This window comes from Anabrus simplex, chromosome 1 (genome assembly GCF_040414725.1).
Source record: "Anabrus simplex isolate iqAnaSimp1 chromosome 1, ASM4041472v1, whole genome shotgun sequence".
NCBI classification, from domain to species: domain Eukaryota; kingdom Metazoa; phylum Arthropoda; class Insecta; order Orthoptera; family Tettigoniidae; genus Anabrus; species Anabrus simplex.
This window is the reverse complement of record NC_090265.1, coordinates 1,470,107,847-1,470,129,216: the sequence shown is the minus strand read 5'-3', so window position 1 is coordinate 1,470,129,216 and position 21,370 is coordinate 1,470,107,847. Positions and strand designations below refer to the sequence as shown.

At 39.5% G+C, this 21,370-nt stretch overlaps 1 protein-coding gene across 1 annotated transcript in view; it reads right to left on the bottom strand.

Annotated features, from left to right (window-relative positions):
• Positions 1-21,370, bottom strand: part of LOC136879522 (zwei Ig domain protein zig-8) — a 326,290-nt gene that overhangs the window by 110,331 nt on the left and 194,589 nt on the right. The window contains exon 3 of the mRNA XM_068226031.1: positions 16,431-16,644. Within this exon, the coding sequence (XP_068082132.1) occupies positions 16,431-16,644 (214 nt within the window). The remainder of the gene's footprint in view (positions 1-16,430; positions 16,645-21,370) is intronic.

Here is a 21,370-nt window from a genome sequence, read left to right as displayed (position 1 = left end):
ACGGAACTTGCGAAGGTAAATAGTATTGTTGAATATATATAGATGTTTTTACCCTGAGATATCGACTTAATATGGACATGCAACCACCGCGTTTGATTGGTATATCCATCCCCGATTTCGCATAGTTAATTAGCAACATGTAAGTGGAAATATTGCACGGGCAACATCATATTAAATTAGTACTACAACTTGAGGTGAAGTATGAGGAAGTACAGCGCGATGGTGATACCTATATTTTTATCAGTCCAACCTGGACCTTGGTAAGAATTAGGACTACGAGGCCACCAATAGGTTGCATTAAATTTGTTGCCCATACATGGGGCAAAGTGAAGAGAAAAACACTGTTGCCGCAGGTTGCAGTACCCAGAGCCTTCCACAGCTCTGATGGAATATCAACAGGTCCTTCTGATTTGCCATTCTCCATTTTTGACACACTTGTCTGAATTTCGGGTGGGGTAAACATAGGGACAGGGCCCTGTACAGGATAATGAGGATCTACTATACCCCTTGAGAATTCTTCACCTAGCAACTCAGTGAAATATTCCTGTTATCGGTTTTGATCCCGATTTCTTTTGAAGAAGCTCGCCTGTTTTGCTGTTTTCCGTTGATATGTTTCGTGACAATGATATCACTGGAATGCTTTTCACGCTGGGAAGCGTAGATTTGGCTCACACCTTCTGGAAACTTTTAAGAGCCTCTTGTTTAGCTTTGGACACAAGCAGTTTTCCAGATTATTGGGTGACTTGTATCTCAACTTGAGCTGCAAACCTTCTGGATTCCCGCCGCTCATTACCTAGCTCGATAGCTGCAGTCGCTTATGTGCGGCCAGTATCCAGTAATAGGGAGATAGTGGGTTCGAGCCCCACTGTCGGAAGCCCTGAAGATGGTTTCCCATTTTCACGCCAGGTAAATGCCGGGGCTGTACCTTAATTAAGGCCACGGCCGCTTCCTTCCACTTCTAGGCCTTTCCTATCCCATCGTCGCCATAAGACATATCTGTGTCGGTGCGACGTAAAGCAAATAGCAAAAAAACAGTTATTGAAAGCAACTTTCTTCTCCTTTAGTGCCGCCTGGACTTCTTTCAACCACGTCTCCTTGTTGGTATGGAGTCTTCCTTTTCAGACTCCCAGATGTTGTCTAGCTGTCACTGTGCAGTGACTTTGAAATCATTCCCAGTGGAAATCTGTGGTGATGCCGTCCTGTATATTCTGGGTAATGCACGCCTTGATGTCGTCAATAAAATGCTGAGATATTACAGACTCTTGTAGCTTGAACCATTTGGTATTTTGTACACATAAGTTTGGTATAAAGCTTAAGGGATGTATGAGATTTATCTGACCGACAAAAAGCCTATGCTATAATTCGAGAGGTTTTCCTTGTATGAGTTCGCAGTCAACGAATTGTTTTAGCACATCATAGCTCCAAAGAACATAATCAATGCGTGTGCGAACGGTTTTGTCATGAGTTTGAGTCTGAATGTGATAAGGTGTTCGTCCCTCTTCTGGAAACAAGTGTTGACTATTGCCAGATTATATGCCAAAGATAGTTGGAGAATCGCCTCTACCTGGTCGTTTCTTTCTCCTAGTCCAAAACCTCCATGGTATTTAGGAAAGTGTTTGGCAGTCCGTCCAACATGGCCATTGAGGTCACTCAAAGCGATTGCATGCTCGAATGGCAGCAGGTTTTGCAGCATATGCTCATAATTCTCCCACGATTCCTGCTTGGTTGTCTTGTCGCAACCAGCTTTAGGCGCGTAGCAAGAGATTATGTTCAGGCAGACATCGTAATCCATCACAAGTTTTATTACGATTAGACGATCACTTATCTAGTTGGGTGATATTAGTATGATTGCTAGGTATTGGGCAAGGATTGTGCCGAATCCATTTCGCAAGTTATTCACACCATTATACTGGAGCTTATATCCAGGACCAATATTTCTAGATTTACTTCCTCTCCATTTGGTCTCTTGCAGGTGTAAGGTGTCGAATCTGCATTTCCTTAACATCAGCCAACTCAGAAACCTTGCCAGTAAGTGTACAGACATTCCATGTACCAGTTCTCATTTCTGGTATTTCACTCACCATCTTACCTCTTATCGGGACAGCTGTAATGACGTTTACCTCACTTTTGCCGGGAGTTGATCTATCGTGAACCTCACTTTTACGGAGAGGTGACCTATTGTAGACATAATTTTTACGGGGTAGGCAGCCTATCCGTTACATTTTCCTATAGAGCGTACTCTTATGATCAGTTGTAGTATGGCAAATGTTTCACAGCCGGTTGCCGCCTGACGACGACTAAGATTGATCTTGCTGACTGGGACCCAGACGCTGCCATTGACTCCTCTGTTCTGTTCCTCCACCACCTTTCCTACTGGTGATACTGGCAGTCAGCAGGGTTTCTGTAGACTTCTTCTTAAATCATTTCAAAGGAGCCCTACTGAAACGATCCATAACCCTGGTAATTAGTCCTCCATATTTATGACCACTGGAGAAAGGGTGTCCCAGAATGTTAAAGCTACCAGGAACCGGGATTTTCCTTATCATCGCAACCAGAATATCGCATTAGTGGAGGGGCTGTTATTGAACAGCCTCAGCCAAGTAACATGACTCGGCATCTTACAGGAACATGAAGTCGTTCTGGAGGATCATTTGCTCGGCACTGGCGTACAGATTTACTGCATATTCGAAATTTCAGCAACTTTAAGGTTGCCTAACCTCCCAGCATTCATGCATCCCCAGAATAGCACATTTCCACCTCCGAGTTTGACTATACTAGCTTCGTATTCTTTTTCCGCCATACAACGCATCGTCCGGTCGACCTAACGTATTGAATGCATTTTGACCGAGGAAAATATCTTTATTTTAACAAAGCGAATTCTTTATCGACGTGTTGCTTTGCGAAAGCAATGCTTTTCTTCTGATTCACTTCAAAAACAAGAAACTTCTTGCGAGCAACGCGACCGTTGTAGCCTTCATATTTACGCAGACAGTGCACAGTGCTTTCAGATAATGACAAAACTTGAGTAGAAAGCTCTACAATAACCTTCGAGACAATTTTGGCTCTTCATTAATAAGAAAAACTACTTGACGGTTCTCTGTACAAGCGAGTTTGTTTGGACGTTAACTTCTATGCATATTTTCCATAGAGGTAGTTGCACAATATCGATCTATTGTAGAAAAGAATATCGAACGAGATCTCCCGACAAGCGCTGAAATCTCACGCTAAGATTTGCACTGATTGTGATGTACAACAACAAGCTTACACTCCCCATCACTCGTTTATTCCCTTCCAGACCATATTGACGCCACTTTGCGATCACTCACACTCAAACAGCAGCAGTCGACTTCTGTCTGAACTACAGCTTGTCCGACAAATCCTCACCGTGTCCAAACATCTCAAGTCGCCTACTGTCACTGGTTACGAAGATTTGTAATGCCCGTGTGAATACTTTTGATTCGTTTGATTTTTGTAATGTTGCTCATTTATTTCGTTATATTTTACCGTGTGCACTGTGAGTAAATAAATAAAAGTGAAAAGCGAAAGTAAGATAAGTACAGCCTTCGGAATAATATCATTCCCTTTAATCTAGCTCTAATCGGTTTTGCCCAGCAGCTGATTAAGAGGTATGTACAGCCCGGATGTTCAAGTTTTCGAATACTTCACTCTTCTTCTATTAGAGAATAGAGGATATGCTTGTATATTATTGTATGAAGTAGAAAAAATTGATAGCTGGTGTAGTTGAGGCCAATTTAATACATGTTATGCAAGAGTATGATGGCATTTTGGTTGATTCCTTACGAAGCGGAAGCAAACATTCTGAGCTCTCGGAGGTCTGTTACAGACGGATACATTCACTATGCAGTACACGTCACCGTAGTCAAACGGAGGCATAAGTGCTGAAATAACAACGTTCTAACTTGGAAGGAAGTAAATATTTCATTCATTGAAGTGAGTGGAGGAGGGTAAATTACATGTTGTCATAAAACTGCTACGTGTTCTACATGGTCAAGGTTACTTAACGTTCATAGTGCTTTAATTCAACATTACTGGTAGAGGGGATGGTCAATTCTCGTTCGTTAAGTAATAATGGGTTTTGGATACACCAACCATTATAGCTTGAGATTTCAAGGGGCTCATTTTGAGTCCGTTGTATCAAGTCCACAGTGCACTGCGCGCGAGGTCTTGATTACTTTCACATACAGCTTCATGAGATTTGTTACTATCATAAACACCGTGGATTAATTATAGTGACCCCCACCAACATGGGGAGCATAAAATTTGAAAATAATAAGATCATGCAAATCGAAAATTGATCACCAGTATAATGCACCTAAAATATTCCATGGTCAGATTTTTTAAAATGTCCAGCAATTCACGTATCTTGACAGCACTACTTGTACTGATGGAGGCACAAAGAATCCAACTGCAGCATATGGATGTTTCCGGTTGTAATTCAACGCATGCTTATAGTGTAATCATCTGCAGTTATAATACAGGAAATAAAATTAATCATTATATATGGAAAATTCTCTGGGAGTCAATCTAGGCAACAGCGAACAGCGTATAGAAATCTCTCCAGTGGTTCTAGAGTTATGGAATTAACTCATACCTATTGCAAGATGTCTGCTGTTACAAACAGTATCTTTGTGAATGTGGTCGAAATTTTAAACATATGTCTGGAGTCTCAGGAAAAGTTTTCAATCAATCAGACAGTCACTGCTGATCTGTAATTGGGGCAGAGGCCCAGGTAGAAGATTCCCCATCTGTTGATTCTTTAATGATTTCAAATAATATGAAAATTTATCGACTATTTCCCTTGGTAAGTTACTCCAATCCCTAACTCCCCTTCCTATAATGAAATATTAGCCCTAGTTTGTCCTCTTGAATTCCAACTTTATGTTCATATTGTGATCATTCCTACTTAATACACCACTGAAAATTATTTGTTTACTAATGCCATTCCACGCCATCTCTCCAATGACAGCTCGGAACATACCGCTTAGACGAGCAGCTAATCTCTTTTCTCCTAAGACTTTCCGGCCCAAACTTTACAATATTTCTGTTACGCTATTCTTTTGTCGGAAATCACCCAGAACAAATCGAGCTGCTTTTCTTTGGATTTTATCCAATTCCCGAATCAAGTAAACGAGGTGAGGGTCGCATTAAATGGACCCATACTCCAGTTGGGGTCTTACAAGGGACTTATATGCCCTGTCTTTTACATTATTACTACATCCCCTAAGCACACTCATAAGGATGCACAGAGATCTGTACCCTTTATTTATAATACCTCTGCGAACCATGTGACCTTGCCGCGGTGGGGAGGCTTGCGTGTCCCAATTATGCAGATAGCCGAGCCGCAGGTGCAACCATATCGGATGGGTATCTGTTGAGAGACCAGACTAACGAATGGTTCATCGAAAGGGGGGTAGCAGCCTTTCGGTAGTTGCAAGGGCGGCAGTCTAGATGATTGACTGATACGGCCTTGTAATAATACTCAACATGGTTTAGCTGTGTTGATACTGCTACACGGCTGAAAGCAACGGGAAACTACAGCCGTATCTACCTCCCGAGGACATGCAACACTCTCTGTATGAATGATGTACTGATGATGGCTTCCTCCCGGGTAAAATATTCCGGAGGTAAACTAGTCCCCCATTCGGATCTCCGGGTGGCAACTACACGAGAGGGGGCGATCATCAGGAAGATGGATACTGACATTCTGCGAGTCGAAGCGTGGAATGTTAGAAGTTTGAATCGTTGTGGTAGGTTAGAGAATCTGAAAATGGAGAAGGATAGGCTAAAGTTAGATGTAGTTGGTATAAGTGAAGTACGTTGGCAGGAAGAACAGGATTTTTGGTCAGGTGACTACCGAATTATTAACACAAAATCAAACAGGGGAAATGCAGGAGTTGGTTTAATAATGAATAAGAAAATAGGGCAGCGGGTAAGCTACTACGACCAGCATAGTCAAAGAATTATTGTCGTCAAGATAGACACCAAACCAATGCTCACCACAATAGTGCAGGTCTATATGCCTACTAGTTCAGCGGATGATGAAGAAATCGAAAGAATATATGAGGAGATAGAAGATTTAATACAATATGTAAAAGGTGACGAAAATCTAATTGTAATGGGAGACTGGAATGCAGTGGTAGGCCAAGGAAGAGAAGGTAGTACAGTAGGAGAATTTGGATTGGGACAAAGGAACGAAAGAGGAAGTCGGCTGGTTGAATTCTGCACTGATCATAATTTAGTCCTTGCCAATACTTGGTTCAAACACCACAAACGACGGCTGTATACGTGGACGAGACCTGGAGACACTGGGAGGTATCAAATAGACTTCGTCATGATTAGGCAGAGATTCAGAAACCAGGTGTTGGATTGCAAAACTTTCCCAGGAGCAGACGTGGACTGACCACAACTTGTTGGTCATGAAATGCCATCTGAAGTTGAAGAAATTGAAAAAAGGAAAGAATGCAAAAAGATGGGATCTAGACAAGTTGAAAGAAAAGAGTGTGAGGGATTGTTTCAAGGAATATGTTGCAAAAGGACTACATGAAAAGGCTGAAGGAAACACTATAGAGGAAGAGTGGAGAGTCATGAAAAATGAAGTCAGTAGGGCTGCTGAAGAAATGTTAGGAAGGAAGAAAAGATCAACTAAGAATCAGTGGATAACTCAGGAGATACTAGAACTGATTGATGAACGACGAAAATACTAGAAAGAATGCTAGAAATGAAGAGGCGCGCGGCTGTGAGCTTGCATCCGGGAGATAGTAGGTTCGAATCCCAATATCGGCAGCCCTGAAAATGGTTTTCCGTGGTTTCCCATTTTCACACGAGGCAAATGCTGGGACTGTACCTTAATTAAGGTCACGGCCGCTTCCTTCCAACTCCTAGGCCTTTCCCATCCCATCGTCGCCGTAAGACCTATCTGTGTCGGCGCGACGTAAAGCCCCTAGCAAAAAAAAAAGGAAATGAAGAGGGCAGAAAAGAATACAGGCGATTAAAGAATCAAGAGGATAGAAAGTGCAAGGTAGCTAAGGAAGAATGGCTGAAGGAGAAGTGCAAGGATGTCGAAGGCTGTATGGTCCTGGGAAGGGCAGATGCTGCATACAGGAAAATCAAGGAAACCTTTGGAGAAAGGAAATCTAGGTGTATGAATATTAAGAGCTCAGATGGAAAGCCACTTCTAGGGAAAGAAAACAAAGCCAAAAGATGGCAGGAGCATATCCAACAGTTGTATCAAGGTAAAGATGTAGATAATTTGGTTCTGGAACATGAAGAGGCTGTTGACGCTGATGAAATGGGAGACCCAACTTCGAAGTCAGAGTTTGACAGAGCTGTGAGTGACCTAAATAGGAACAAGGCACTTGGAATTGATGACATTCCCTCTGAATTACTGACTGCCTTAGGAGAAACCAGCATGGTAAGGTTATTTCATTTAGTGTGCAAGATGTATGAGACGGGAGAAGTCCCATCTGATTTTCGGCAGAATGTTCTTATACCTATTCCCAAGAAAGCCTTTGCTGACAGGTGTGAAAATTACCGCACCATTAGTTTAGTATCTCATGCCTGCAAAATTTTAACACGTATTATTTACAGAAGAATGGAAAAACAAGTTGAAGCAGAGTTGGGAGAAGATCAATTTGGCTTCAGAAGGAATGTAGGAACACGTGAAGCCATCCTGACTTTACGTCTGATCTTAGAGGATCGAATCAAGAAGGACACGCCCACGTACATGGCATTCGTAGATCTAGAAAAGGCATTCGATAATGTTGATTGGACCAAGCTATTTATGACTCTGAAGATGATAGGGATCAGATACCGAGACCGAAGAATTATCTACAATCTGTATAAAAATCAGTCTGCAGTGATAAGAATCGAGGGCTTTGAAAAAGAAGCAGCAATCCAGAAAGGAGTGAGGCAAGGCTGCAGTTTGTCCCCTCTACTTTTCAATGTTTACATAGAACAGGCAGTAAAGGAAATCAAAGGGAAATTGGGAAAGGGAATCACAGTCAAAGGAGAGGAAATCAAAACCTTGAGATTTGCCGATGATATTGTTATTTTATCTGAGACTGCAGAAGATCTTGAGAAGTTGCTGAATGGTATGGATGAAGTCTTGGGTAAGGAGTACAAGATGAAAATAAATAAGTCCAAAACAAAAGTAATGGAGTGCAGTCGAACGAAGGCAGGTGATGTAGGAAATATTAGATTGGGAAATGAAGTCTTAAAGGAAGTAGACGAATATTGTTACTTGGGTAGTAAAATAACTAACGATCGCAGAAGTAAGGAGGACATAAAATGCAGACTAGCACAAGCAAGGAAGAGCTTTCTTAAGAAAAGAAATTTGCTCACTTCAAACATTGATATCGGTATTAGAAAGATGTTTTTGAAGGCTTTCGTGTGGAACGTGGCATTGTATGGAAGTGAAACATGGACGATAACTAGCTCAGAAAGAAAGAGAATAGAAGCTTTTGAAATGTGGTGTTACAGAAGAATGCTGAAGGTGAGATGGATAGATCGAATCACGAATGAAGAGATACTGAATCGAATTGGTGAGAGGAGATCGATTTGGCTAAATTTGACGAAAAGAAGAGATAGAATGATAGGACACATCTTAAGACACCCAGGACTTGTTCAGTTGGTTTTTGAAGGAAGTGTAGGTGGTAAGAACGGTAGGGGTAGACCAAGGTATGAATATGACAAGCAGATTAGAGCAGATGTAGGATGCAATAGTTACGTAGGAATGAAAAGGTTAGCACAGGATAGGGTGGCATGGAGGGCTGCATCAAACCAGTCTATGGACTGATCAACAACAACCAGTTAGGTGATTATTCAATGAAAATCGTTCCTTATATGAACACCTATGTAATTGCAATGATTCTCATAAGGGACTTTCATCTCATCAACCCAGTTTTTAAAACTGAGAGGACTTTTCCTATTTGTGAAATTCACAACTTGACGCTTAACCCCGTTTTTCATGATACCATTGTTTACTTTCAATCTCACTATATGATCTAGGTCATATTGCTGTTTCTCACAGTCTTGTAACTTATTGATTACTCTATACAGAATGGCATCACCCAAAAAAGACTTATCTCTGCTTCCACTTCTTCACTCATATCATTATTTTATATATACGAAGAAAACATAGAGGTCCAGTTATACTGCCTAGAGAAATTCCCCTATTAATTATTACAGGGTCAAATAATGCTTCGAGCAATATAGCCACCCATTCACTCACTCTTTTGTCTAGTCCTATTGCAATCATTTTCGCCAGTAATCTCCCATGATCCACCCTATCAAACGCCTTAGACAGGTGAATGGCGATACAATCCATTTGACCTCCTGAATCCAAGATATCTGTTATATCTTGCTGGAATCCTACAAGTTGAGCTTCAGTGTAATTACCTTTCCTAAGCCCAAACTGCCTTCTATCGAACCAGTTATTAGTTTCGCAAACATGTCTAATATAATCAGAAAGAATGGTTTCCCAAAGCTTACATGCAATGCATGTCAAACTGACTGGCCAGTAATTTTCAGCTTTATGTATACCAAACTTCCCTTTATACACAGGGGCTACTATAGCAACTCTCCACTCAATTGGTATTATCCTGTATGCAAACAATAATGAAACGAGTACTTCATATATGATACTACATCCCAACCTTTTGTCTTTAGTATATTCCTCGAAATCTTATCAATTCCAGCCGCTTTTGTGTTTTTCAAATTTTGTATCTTATTGTAGATGTTGTTGTTATCGTAGGCAAATTTTAATATTTCGTTAGTATTAGTCACCTCGTCTAACAAGACATTACCCTGTAACGAAAATCTTCATATACTGCTGACGAAATGCTCCACCTTCTTAGTCTCTTCACACCTCTGTTATAATATACTGGGTCTTTACCATTTCTTACAAATTTTAAAGGTACAAACCAGTTTTAACATTCCTCAACAATTACTTCAAACCAATCTCAAAAAGGCTGAAGGTCCTCGCATACACACTCTCCTTGTTCTTTAATTATTCTAGAAATGCCCTTCATGGAACCGGTTTCTGCCTTAAAGTACCTATACATACCATTCCATTTTTCATTAAAATATGTATTACTACCAATTATTCTTGCTATCATGTTATCCTTAGCTGCGTTCTTTGCTAGATTCAATTTTCTAGTAAGTTCCTTCAATTTCTCCTTACTTCGACAGCCATTTGTAACTCTATTTCCTTCCATTCTGCACCACCTTCTTAGTCTCTTCACACCTCTGTTATAATATAGTGGGTCTTTACCAATTCTTACAACTTTTAAAGGTACAAACCAGTTTTAACATTCCTCAACAATTGCTTTAAACCAATCTCAGTGTATGTTTACATTTTTATTTGCCGTTTTACTCCGATCATAGTTACTTTTTATAAACTCAGTCACATCTGTTTTATCAGCCATTTGGTACTGTCTAATAGTCCTACTTTTAAGACCTTAATTTCTATCTCATTTATTTTTAACTACGACACAAACAGCTTCTCCTTCACCAATACCATATACTGTATTATTTTGGTTTCTCTATAGAGCTCATGGACCAGTATCACGTCCAAACTATTCTTCCCTCTAGTTGGTTCCATGACTTTCTGAATCAGCTGTCTTTCCCTATTAACTTATTTGCCATTTGTTGGTCATGGTTCTTGTCATTCGCATTACCTTCCCAATTGACATCTGGTAAATTGAAATCTCCCGTTACCAACACATTCCTTTTCATATCATTTCCCACATAGCTGTTTATCGTATCAATAATTCTGAATCAGCGTCAGCGCTAGCCATTCCCGGTCTGTACACTCCAAAAGTATCAGGTTACCTATTATTTTTAGAAATTAGCCTTGCACCTAGATTTTCATGTTTGTCATCTTGAACTTTTTCGTAGCTTACAAATTCTTCTTTCACCAGAATGAATACTCCTCCACATACCATTCCTACCCTATCTCTACGAATCTCACTCCAGTTCCGTGAGAAAATTTATGCATGCATTGTATCATTTCTCAGCCATGATTCAACTCGTATTAAAATATCCGGTAAGTATATATCTATTAAAGTAATTAATTCTGTACCTTTTTTGAAATTACTTGTACAGGTCAACACTAATATTTTTATGTCATCCCCATTTGACTTCCAAATCCCTGTACCCTTATCACAGCTCCCTAGACCACCCAGTTTACCTGAATGTGCCTCCCTATAACCCTTCAAAACAAATTGCCTAACTGATACGTGCCACTGCTGTTTAAGTGATGGTCATCTGAGCGCAGAATCCAATCTCTTACCCAATTAATAATTCACTAGTGATCTTCATTTAGAGCAGTCGCCCAGGTGGCAGGTTCCCAATAGCTTATTTTTCTATGCTTTTCTTAAATGATTTCAAAGAAATTGGAAGTTTATGGATCATCTTTCTTGGTAAGTTATTCCAATCCCTAACTGCCCTTCCAATAAACTTATATTTTCCCCAGTTTTATAACGCTTTTATATTGTAGGAAATCACCCAGAACAAATCGAGCTGCTTTTCTTGGCATTTATTGTAGTTCTTGAGTCAAGTTATCCTGGTGATGGTCCCATACACTGGAACTATACCCATTGGGAACTAGAAATCTCACTCGTAGTTTCGCACATACCTACTCTATAGTCTCATTTAAATCCCCAATCACCTTCCAATAAATATCCCTCCCACACAGTATTCTACTGACAACAATCTCCGCTTCCTTAACCTTCACCCGTGCTGCATTTACTAGATCCCACACATCCCCAACTGCATTGGTACTTATGCCTGCTTGCCTCACGTTGTTGGTACCGACGTGAAACACTACCACCTCCGCCTTTCCACCCTCCTTCTTTTCCACTTTCCTCAACATCTGTCTCAACCTAATTCCTGGATAACATTCTACCCTGGTTCCCTTTCCTCCACACACTTTCTGGACATGTCTAACAATGGAATCCCCAATGACCAGAGCCTCAACTGTAGAACGATCTACAGTATGTTACACAATCCGTAACCATATATTATGTAGTTATATTTAATGGTTTGGGCAGAGTAAACCGCGAAATCATTCGTGCACCATCACTTCCTCAGAGTTCATTCGCAAGAACTATTCAGCTTCTTTTCGTTAGGAATAAATATAATACTGTTATTTGCTGTACGTCCCACTTACTACATTTATGGTTTTCGGAGATGCCGAGGCATTTAGACATTTAGTCCTGTGGGAGTAGTAAATATACAGACACGTGGCGGAAGTATTTGAGCACCTTCAAGTACCACCGGACTGAGCCAGGACTGAACCTGCCAACTTGGAGTTCATAAGGCCTGCGCCTCAACCGTCCGAGCCACTCAGCCCGACAGAAATAAATATATGACACGTTGCGCACAAAGGCACCTAAAGGAGGATTTATTAATGTTGAGTTCCTTGTGATCCTAAATTTGGCACACTGTATTGAGCATTTCATGCTTCTATTGCAACACTTCAGAAGATATTAATTATTGACTGTTCCTATTAAGAAAACTGTATTTTGAGAATAACGCAATTACAGCTTTCTCTAATTTTCTTACCATTTCTACAAACTTTTCATCGCATCGAGTGGCAAAGAATCGGATAGCTGCGTAACTATTCGTTAAAATCATGTGTAGCACAAGAAGTCAAAACATTGAAACGCAGACACTTTTGCTCTGGTCTGCTGTAGATTTTCCATTGTTGACTTTGGGTCCGTTTCCGTGCAACGGGTTTATGGAGACATTATTGAACACCCCTTAAAACCCTGTCGAATTCATCCAGCGTTTCTAGGGTTAAAATTAGGGGAGCTGATGGCGAGATAATGTAATGCGTGGTGTTATACCCCTGATGCTTTTGATTATATAATTTCCTGACAATGGCTCACTTCTTACAGCAATCAATCAAATTTCTTATAATTATTTTGCAAAAATATTTCTTATTTTCGTGTGTTATGGAATTTCGACACCACGGAATGCTGTAACTTCCCTTGCAGTAATGGCAAATGTTACTACCATTTGCTGTAACTAAACTTGAGATCACCATATCATCAACTGGTTCCAAGTAAGGAAATTATAATGTAGTGATGTATAAAGCGCTGTCAGCAATGATTCCTGCTGCCATATTTATATAAATAGTTCCTTTCCTCACTGGGGCTTTTATGAAAACTCCGCGTTCATTTGTTACTGCCCCTTCATGAAAACAATAATCGAATAAGTCGACCTACTTCAGATATAGTAGTGCGTCTCAATCCATTACCTTTAGGAATCTTGTATATATCCTCTGCTTTTCTTGCTTTAAAATTGTATATATTTCTGAAAGTATTTCTTATTGTATCTCAGTATTATGGTTATATAGTCACCTCTTCTACATGAAGAGTATTATTATGTCAAGGTATCTTAATATATTCTGATTATTATTTGTTTTGTCTCGTGGCTGAGGCTTCGTGACTATTATAATTCAGCTATTTAGCTGATGAGTCATACTCCGCCATTCTTCTCTATCCAAAGCCTTCAGTGCAGTTAATCGGAGAGGACTCTGCAGCTGCAATTTACCACGTGAATCTGTCGTGTTTTACTCGTCTTCGTGGTCTCATTCCCAGGATTTTACCCTCAACAATAAAAATCTCGGCGCAAATGGTATGGCAGACGAAATTTTATCTTATGTTGCTTGAGAATTATCATGTTTGTGCGATGAGCTGTCCAAGACATACACAATATTTTTCTCCACTACCACATTTTGAGTTTTCTATTCGTTTGCTACCACGTTGTAGGATGGTCCAGGCCTCTGCATCACACAAAGAAAATAGGAATATTACATGTTCAACGAGCTTTTATATTGTTGGTCTTATCTTTCCAAATATTTCGCTGATGGAACATTGCTAGTTTTACTACATAGACGCTTCAGGTCATTTCATCCTCGGAACCACCAGAGTTGAACAATAAGGAGCCTAGATATACGTACGCATTAACCACTTCTCATATTCTAACTTGCCGGATGTATTGACTGTTGTTCTTACCTTGGTTTTCTGTAGATTCAAACGTAATGCAACTTCCAGGATTTATTACTCTACACTCTTCATCATCTCAGAAAATATTCCTCTTCAGATGATGCGGTTGTGTCATCAGAAAATCTCAAGTTGTTAACATTGCAACCTCAAGTCGAAAACATCTTATCCTAGTCATCCAGTGAAGTTCTCACTGCATATTCACCACAGATATTGAAAAGTTGTGATGTCAGGATACATCCCTTACGGACTACAGCCTTTGTTCAAAAGTGCTGAGACTGTTTGGTTTGAACCTTGAAAGTGGAGGTATTTTCTTTATACCGTCTTATGGATATCAATCAGATGCAGTGGCAAAAATACTGCTGACTAAATACGTCTGCCTTCTGTAAATCCTCACGCATACCCTCCCATTGTTAATTTATGATTTCTTAAATATTCATCCTGGAATCTGTTTCTACCTTTAAGTACCTATATGTGCCATTCCACATTTCCTTCGTATGACTGCGATAACTCTTGCATCATGTTATCCATAACTGTCTTCTTTGCTAAAATCGTTTCCATAGTAAATTCGATCCATCTCTTTCTACTCCCACAACCATTCGTAATGTATTTATTTCTAAGCTGGATGTCCTTCTTAAACTCTTTATGTGTACGATGTTGTGTAGTTGTTTTTAACAATATTTACAAGCTTCACAGGTACCTCCTGATTTTACACTCTTCTATAATTGATTTAAACCTACCCGGCAGGATGTTTATATAATGGTTTTAGTCGGTTTTGTATCAAACAGTTACTATCTGAATATTAAACGAGTTTAAGTTGAAGTACCGGAGAAATAAATATTATGAATACCTTATGTGCAGTAAAATTCCACACCTATTCACCTATTACAACAGGTACTCAGTGTTTTTCTTGAGCTTAATTCTCTCTGTACAACATTGTTCTAGCACTATGGAATAGAAAAGGACTAGAAGTGAAAGGAAATGCCCATTGCCTTAATTACGGTACAGATTTAGGCATCGCACTCTTATTTTTCGAAAGTGAAACACGACGCAAAACCATCTTCGGTTCTGCCAGTTCGAACCTCCATATTCAGAATGTAAGCTTAAAAATACCGATCTGTCTTTTGTATTCATTAGATCTATAAAATCTCTTGATAAATACTTTAGGGTAAGAATGAATGCATTTCAATATTTTTAAGTTCATAGAGCAGTGATACCCGAAGAGGTGTGCCTTTAGACTCGGGTGAAAGTGACCATCCTGGGCTAATGCATGTGGTATTTTCTTGGTTATTCAACATAATATTGTTGGTATCGTGGCGATTAATCATACTATTAACAGCCACGTTGAACTGCAGTCAATATATCAGTTGACTCACCGAGATTATTCCTGAAGTATAACATCCTGTCTTACCTAGTAGTGATGTTAATGTTATAATAAACGGAAATGATGATAGTTACTCGAGAAGTTATTCTATTACTGGTCATAATTCATTGAAAAAAGTAATTAATCTCACCTACAGGCTATATAAATCCGCTATCCATCTATAACTCCGCAGTTAGAATTGGATCGACCAGCCGACAAGTAATATATAACAAAATAGAAGTTTGAGTACACTGTAGGAAGTCTATATTTTACACTTTTGCTTCAACTTTTGTCTGAAAATGTGGCATTGCGTTCTGAGTAAGAAGTTTGACATCTCAGTTTCCCAATTAATCGCATATAAGTAACTTGATCTTTGCAGGACCTTCGTTGCAAAAGTGATGATTGAACAAATGTGAAAAGCATCCATAACACTTTAAAATGCCCCGACTTAGTTCATTGCTTCCATTTTTTCTGATTTTTATCTCCAAAATTAACCTCCAATTGTCAACCATATTCATCAGTTTTTATGAAATATTACATAACTTCAAGTTGAAATATTGGAAAAGCAAATGTTATGAGTAAGTTATGTACAAAAATATTAAAGCTATTTCGGCCTTTTCAATCGTGAAATTACCAGTGTTTCTCCCCAGTGTGTCAGAGGGCAGACATTTATGTAATTGGAGATACATATTTCACCCAGTTCACTGACAGGAGGCTTTTAGTGGTATCCCAACTACGCCCTACTGCACACTACCCATGTAGCGTCTTGTAAAGCTGTAATAATAGAAGTTATGAGACCACTGCTACACTCGGGAAAAACCCTGTTAATTTCGCGGTAGAAAAGCCCTAAAAATTGAATTTTGTTAACCTTTTCAGTCGATGAAATTGAAAAATTGTTTCCTTTTAGAAACTTAGTTTTTAATATAATGTTATGCACAGCTTATTTGAGAATGTCGTTTGTCTGCGACGTGATTCATTTTTCATATAATTCAAGGTATACCTTCAATTTACCTGTGTTGCATAGCATTATAAGTTACCTAGTACGGTGAGGTTAGTTGTTAGAACTCTAGGAGGATGCGTGGAGACCTGACAGAGGTAGACTCCTTCGTCTGATCTTTGTACTGGGTTGATATGTAACCGCCAGTTGTTCGGATACTGGAAGCGCACGGCCAGCCGGGGATCACTGCTGTAAGTACCCTGGCCCACAGTCAAAAGGCTGACTCGGTCGGCGCTTCGCCGCAGCCACATCACCTAAAACATATTCAAACATAAGCTGCGGATAACTATGAAATACACTGACTTTATAAACACTCCACTAGAGCCATATCACTTACGACTTCAATACACTTTTAGCTGGAAGGTTACTACGAAACTTCCTCAATATTAAACCTATCCAAATAAACCAAATATTACAACCAGACACTCTTGAAAAATACACATTTAAACTAAATAAAAATAAAAATAAATTAATGGACGGAAAGAAGGACATCATTAAATCAACGCCGGTACACAGATGGCACTAAAACTAGTAAGGAAACGAATAACTGTTATGTGAGATATAAGTACAGAAGACAACAACTTGATTGATGGAAGTAAAGAGAAAACGGGCATTTATGACAAAGAAATGCTTTACCTTATAACATGTAAATATGAATACAGAAATGAGGAAATGCTTTGGAATGTTATTTATGGAGAGGAAGAGCCGCCTGGAAATGTGGATGCGTGTATATGGAACAATATGAAATTAACGAGCAGGACAGATAAAATAACAATTCTAGAAATATGTATATAAGTAAGATAGAAAAAATATTGCTAAAGGAAATTAAAAGTAAACAAAAGAACATATTATTGTACACAACTTCATTACCAATGCTCTTGAAGGCAAATTTATAGGTAAGAAAGCGGGAGGGAGACTCACGGTAAAATATCTGGAGGACATCAAGAGAAAAATAGTATGTGCAAGTTACAAGAAGGTAATTGAAGGAGGATAAGATGGGTAAAATTGATTGTATCGAGAAAAAGGAGCCCTTTGGACATGAATGAACCATATTACCCGAAACAGGAATAAAAATTTAATCTCTCTCTTGTATGAAGCTTTTCATCCAACATTTATCTTAAATGGTCTGGACTTTTCTGTTACCTGTAATATGCTTAAAAAATGTTTATAAATATGGCAGCAGGAATCATTGCTGACAGAGCTTTATACACCACTACTCTCTGACTTCCATACTTGGAACCAGTTGACGATATTGTGATCTCAAGTTTAGTTACACCATATGATAGTAACAGTTGCCGTTACTATAAGGGAAGTTACCGAATTCCGTGGTGTCATAATTCCATAGCTCACGAAAATAATAAGTGTTTTTGCAAATTAATTACAAGAAATTTGATTGAGTGCTGTAATAAGTGAGCCTTTATCAGGAAATTATATAATCTAAAACGTCTTCAAAATGTTATTCTAGAAATTGTCGTTTTAAGTATCCCCTTCAGGTGTTCCAATAAAAAGCTTGATTAGCCATTCCCTGCCATGACCATATCGCTACATACGATCGAAATATTTGCTACGGGTGACTAGTTTCTTTAAAACACAATTTCAATGAAGCGTAGGCTATTTACGATAACTGATGATGGTGTCTGGCCATGTCAACAAGCCATGGCAGTGACGTAGACCGTGCAGCTAGCGACTCCACGCCCAGCGTTGGACGGCGGTCAATAAACCCGATACTCCTGAGGGGCCAACTCTTCGGGAGGAGGAGAATCCCTGGGGGTGTGATGGTCCCTCTCAGGAGGAATTGCCTCTGAAACTCATTTTATTTGTAAGCAGCAGTTCCAATAGTTTCTACAAACTGAAAACCTAATAGTTAAAAACACATTCTTAGGGTTGATTTGGACATGATTTGTTAACATTGTTACGTCCGTAAACAAGATATATAAAAACTCCATCGTATTATTTCTTACAATCCATTCACAAAAACACACACGAATTTGAAAATCGTTTCCATGTAACTCTCTATGCAAGATATTATAGGGATGGAACATATGACGGGCAGAATACGTATTACACTTGCCTAATTCGCAGTAGGCCGGGAGCTAATGCGGGGATCTACAACAGCAGCTGCTGCTAGAACATTAATTTTACCCTCTTATCCAGACTCTCGTTTCTTTTGGGAACGTTTTCGAGATGTAACGTTTACACTTTCAAGTAGCTAATTAAGTAGGTGTCCGGATATGTGTCATCTATCAGGATTTATCTCAGCGTACACATTGCACGAAATCACGACTTCCTTCTACATTCATCATCAATTCATCACCATCACACATTAGGGTCATGTCGGCTTTCTCTGCATTTGTAATACCATCATCTCCTGCCTATCCGGTATGACCTGCCTCTGTGCAATACACCAAAACACTGCCCACAAGTTGGCGACTAGTATGTCACTATGTAGTACGTATTACATAACACAAAACGTAAACATTAACGTTTACAATCGCACGGCTGATGCAACTATACATACCCTAAACGCTTGTGCGATTAGTGGTATATATATATATATTGTTTTTTTGCTATTTGCTTTACGTCGCACCGACACAGATAGGTCTTATGGCGATGATGGGATGGGATAGGCTTAGGAATGGGAAGGAAGCGGCCGTGGCCTTAATTAAGGTACAGCCCCAGCATTTGCCTGGTATGAAAATGGGAAAGCACGGAAAACCATTTTCAGGGCTGCCAACAGTGGGGTTCGAACCCGCTATCTCCCGATTACTGGACACTGGCCGCACTTAAGCGACTGCAGCTATCAAGCTCGGTAAGGAGGCGATATTAACAATTGATGAGTTAACACCAACAAAGTAAGAATTTTATCTGCTGGAATTTAATAGTGTTCATATGTGCAGAATTCCCTGTTGTACACGCTCTTCTTTATAATTTGGTAACATCGCACCTTTAATAAATGTTATTTGTTATATTCCATTAACGCTCGAAGCTAGAATCTTCTAGCAGTGGCTGGTCAGCTGAAGCAGGTACCACTCCTAGATGGAAATTGCAGGAACTATTTTCACTAGGACATTGCAAAGAAAACCATTGTGATTTCCGTTGTCTCAACTGTTATTTTCTTCGTGTTAATATTATTTGTTATACCTGAAGAATATAGACTCAGTGCTCGAAAACAATTTTTCGAGTATTGTTGGAATAGTTGAATTGGCTACGTTATGAGCCTCCTCATGTACCTAAATTGCATGTACACTGTAACTTAGAAAATATTCACGGTGAAGTAATTAACTCTGTATAGATACCGTGTGATGCAGTCGCCCAATGTAGTTTTATGCAACCCGCAATATAAATTCCGTCCTGAAAACATCTGCCCTCCCGGTATGTTCAGGTAACTCAACCGGATGTATGGTAGAACGACGTAATATTATGCTCGTATTAACACTGGAAGTTATGCTTGTGCCTTTTAGATCATATGAACCTGTTTCATGTCCAGGGACAAGAACCTGTTTTAAGTAGCATTACGTAATATAAGTAGTACATAGTATAGGGTGGTTATTTTCGAAACTCAGTACATAGGCCTGTGCTGTCTAAGTAGCCATGTGTTGGGGTGAAAGAAATTAGAAGTTAAAAACAGAGTCTTGTGAGGTCAGAAGGTCTTACGAGTAAGTCGATACAGGCTGTCTAAGTAACCTCGTTCAAATGTTTGGAAATAGCAAGCGAAGGGGTTAGTTTGAAGTGTCCCATTACTAAAAAGTAATAGGCTACCTCAATCAAGTATTATGATAAGGAGAGCCATGTTTACGATGACATGTATTAGAAAAGGGGGAGTTAGGTTATGACGATGAATGTTAAGAGGCGAATATTCATGTTAATGAAAATGAGAAATGCTACGTGTACAAAAGTGCGAGGTGCGATACATGGGGGTGGTGAGAGAGCAACAAAGGCCTTACCTAAGAATAGGGAATACTCTCGTATTAATTGCTAGTTTCTTTAAGTACCAATGTGCGTAAAGGAACAAGCGTCTTATTGCATTAGTCTTCATCCTGGGTAGACTTGCCTTCCGCTCACGTCAGAGGATCGTGATCGATTCCCGAAGTGGTGTCGCTACTAAGAACATTTCTTAGTAGATCAAGTTAGGAGGGTTTTGCTAAAACTTGGTATTCATCATTCATACTTTGATTCTAGTTCTACTGGGTTTATCGTAGTTGGCAAATCAAAGTTTGAGGAATCTCTGTGAGACTCCACGATACTCTTCATTTACATCGCTTTAGGATTTCAGTGGTACAATTCTGTTTTATAGTCTATTTGCTTTTATTGGGAGTAGGCGTTCTGAAGAAGGCTAGTGTCACGAAGTGACCGACTCCAATGGTAAGTGTCTATTCTTCGTACATCATATGTTTGATATACGCATCTATATGGAAAATGATATGAGTTTTAACTCTTAACAAGTGAACTGTTCCTAGGGAGAGTTCCGAATGACCCACTTACGCTACAGTGGAACACCGAATATATCTCTGTGCGATCTCATTACATATTCTAAGTGTAGCAGAGAATTGGAAATAGCGGCTGAACATTTGACTAAAGCCAAGAACAAAGTGGCCAATTGATATAATAAAGAAAGATAGCCTGTTCCTTTCCAGATTGGGGACCTAGTATTGACGGAAGTGTTTCTCGTCAGTTCTGCAGTTGACCACGTCAGCGGGAAACTGTGTAAAAAATGGTCTGAGCCGAAGAAAATCATCGAATTACCGGGACCTGTGACTGTTAGATTGTAGGACATCGCTACTCGTGTATTATCCCAGGCTTATGTAACCCTGTTAAAGCGGTATCACAAGAGAGCCAAGCAAAGGATTTTAAAAGCCTTTTTCTGTACTATACTGTGTTGAATCTAACTTTTTTTATTGGATGTATTTTACGCAGGTATATTATTGTTTCATGTTGTGGGTATTTCGTGTGTGACAACATACTGAATCTATATTTTGAGTT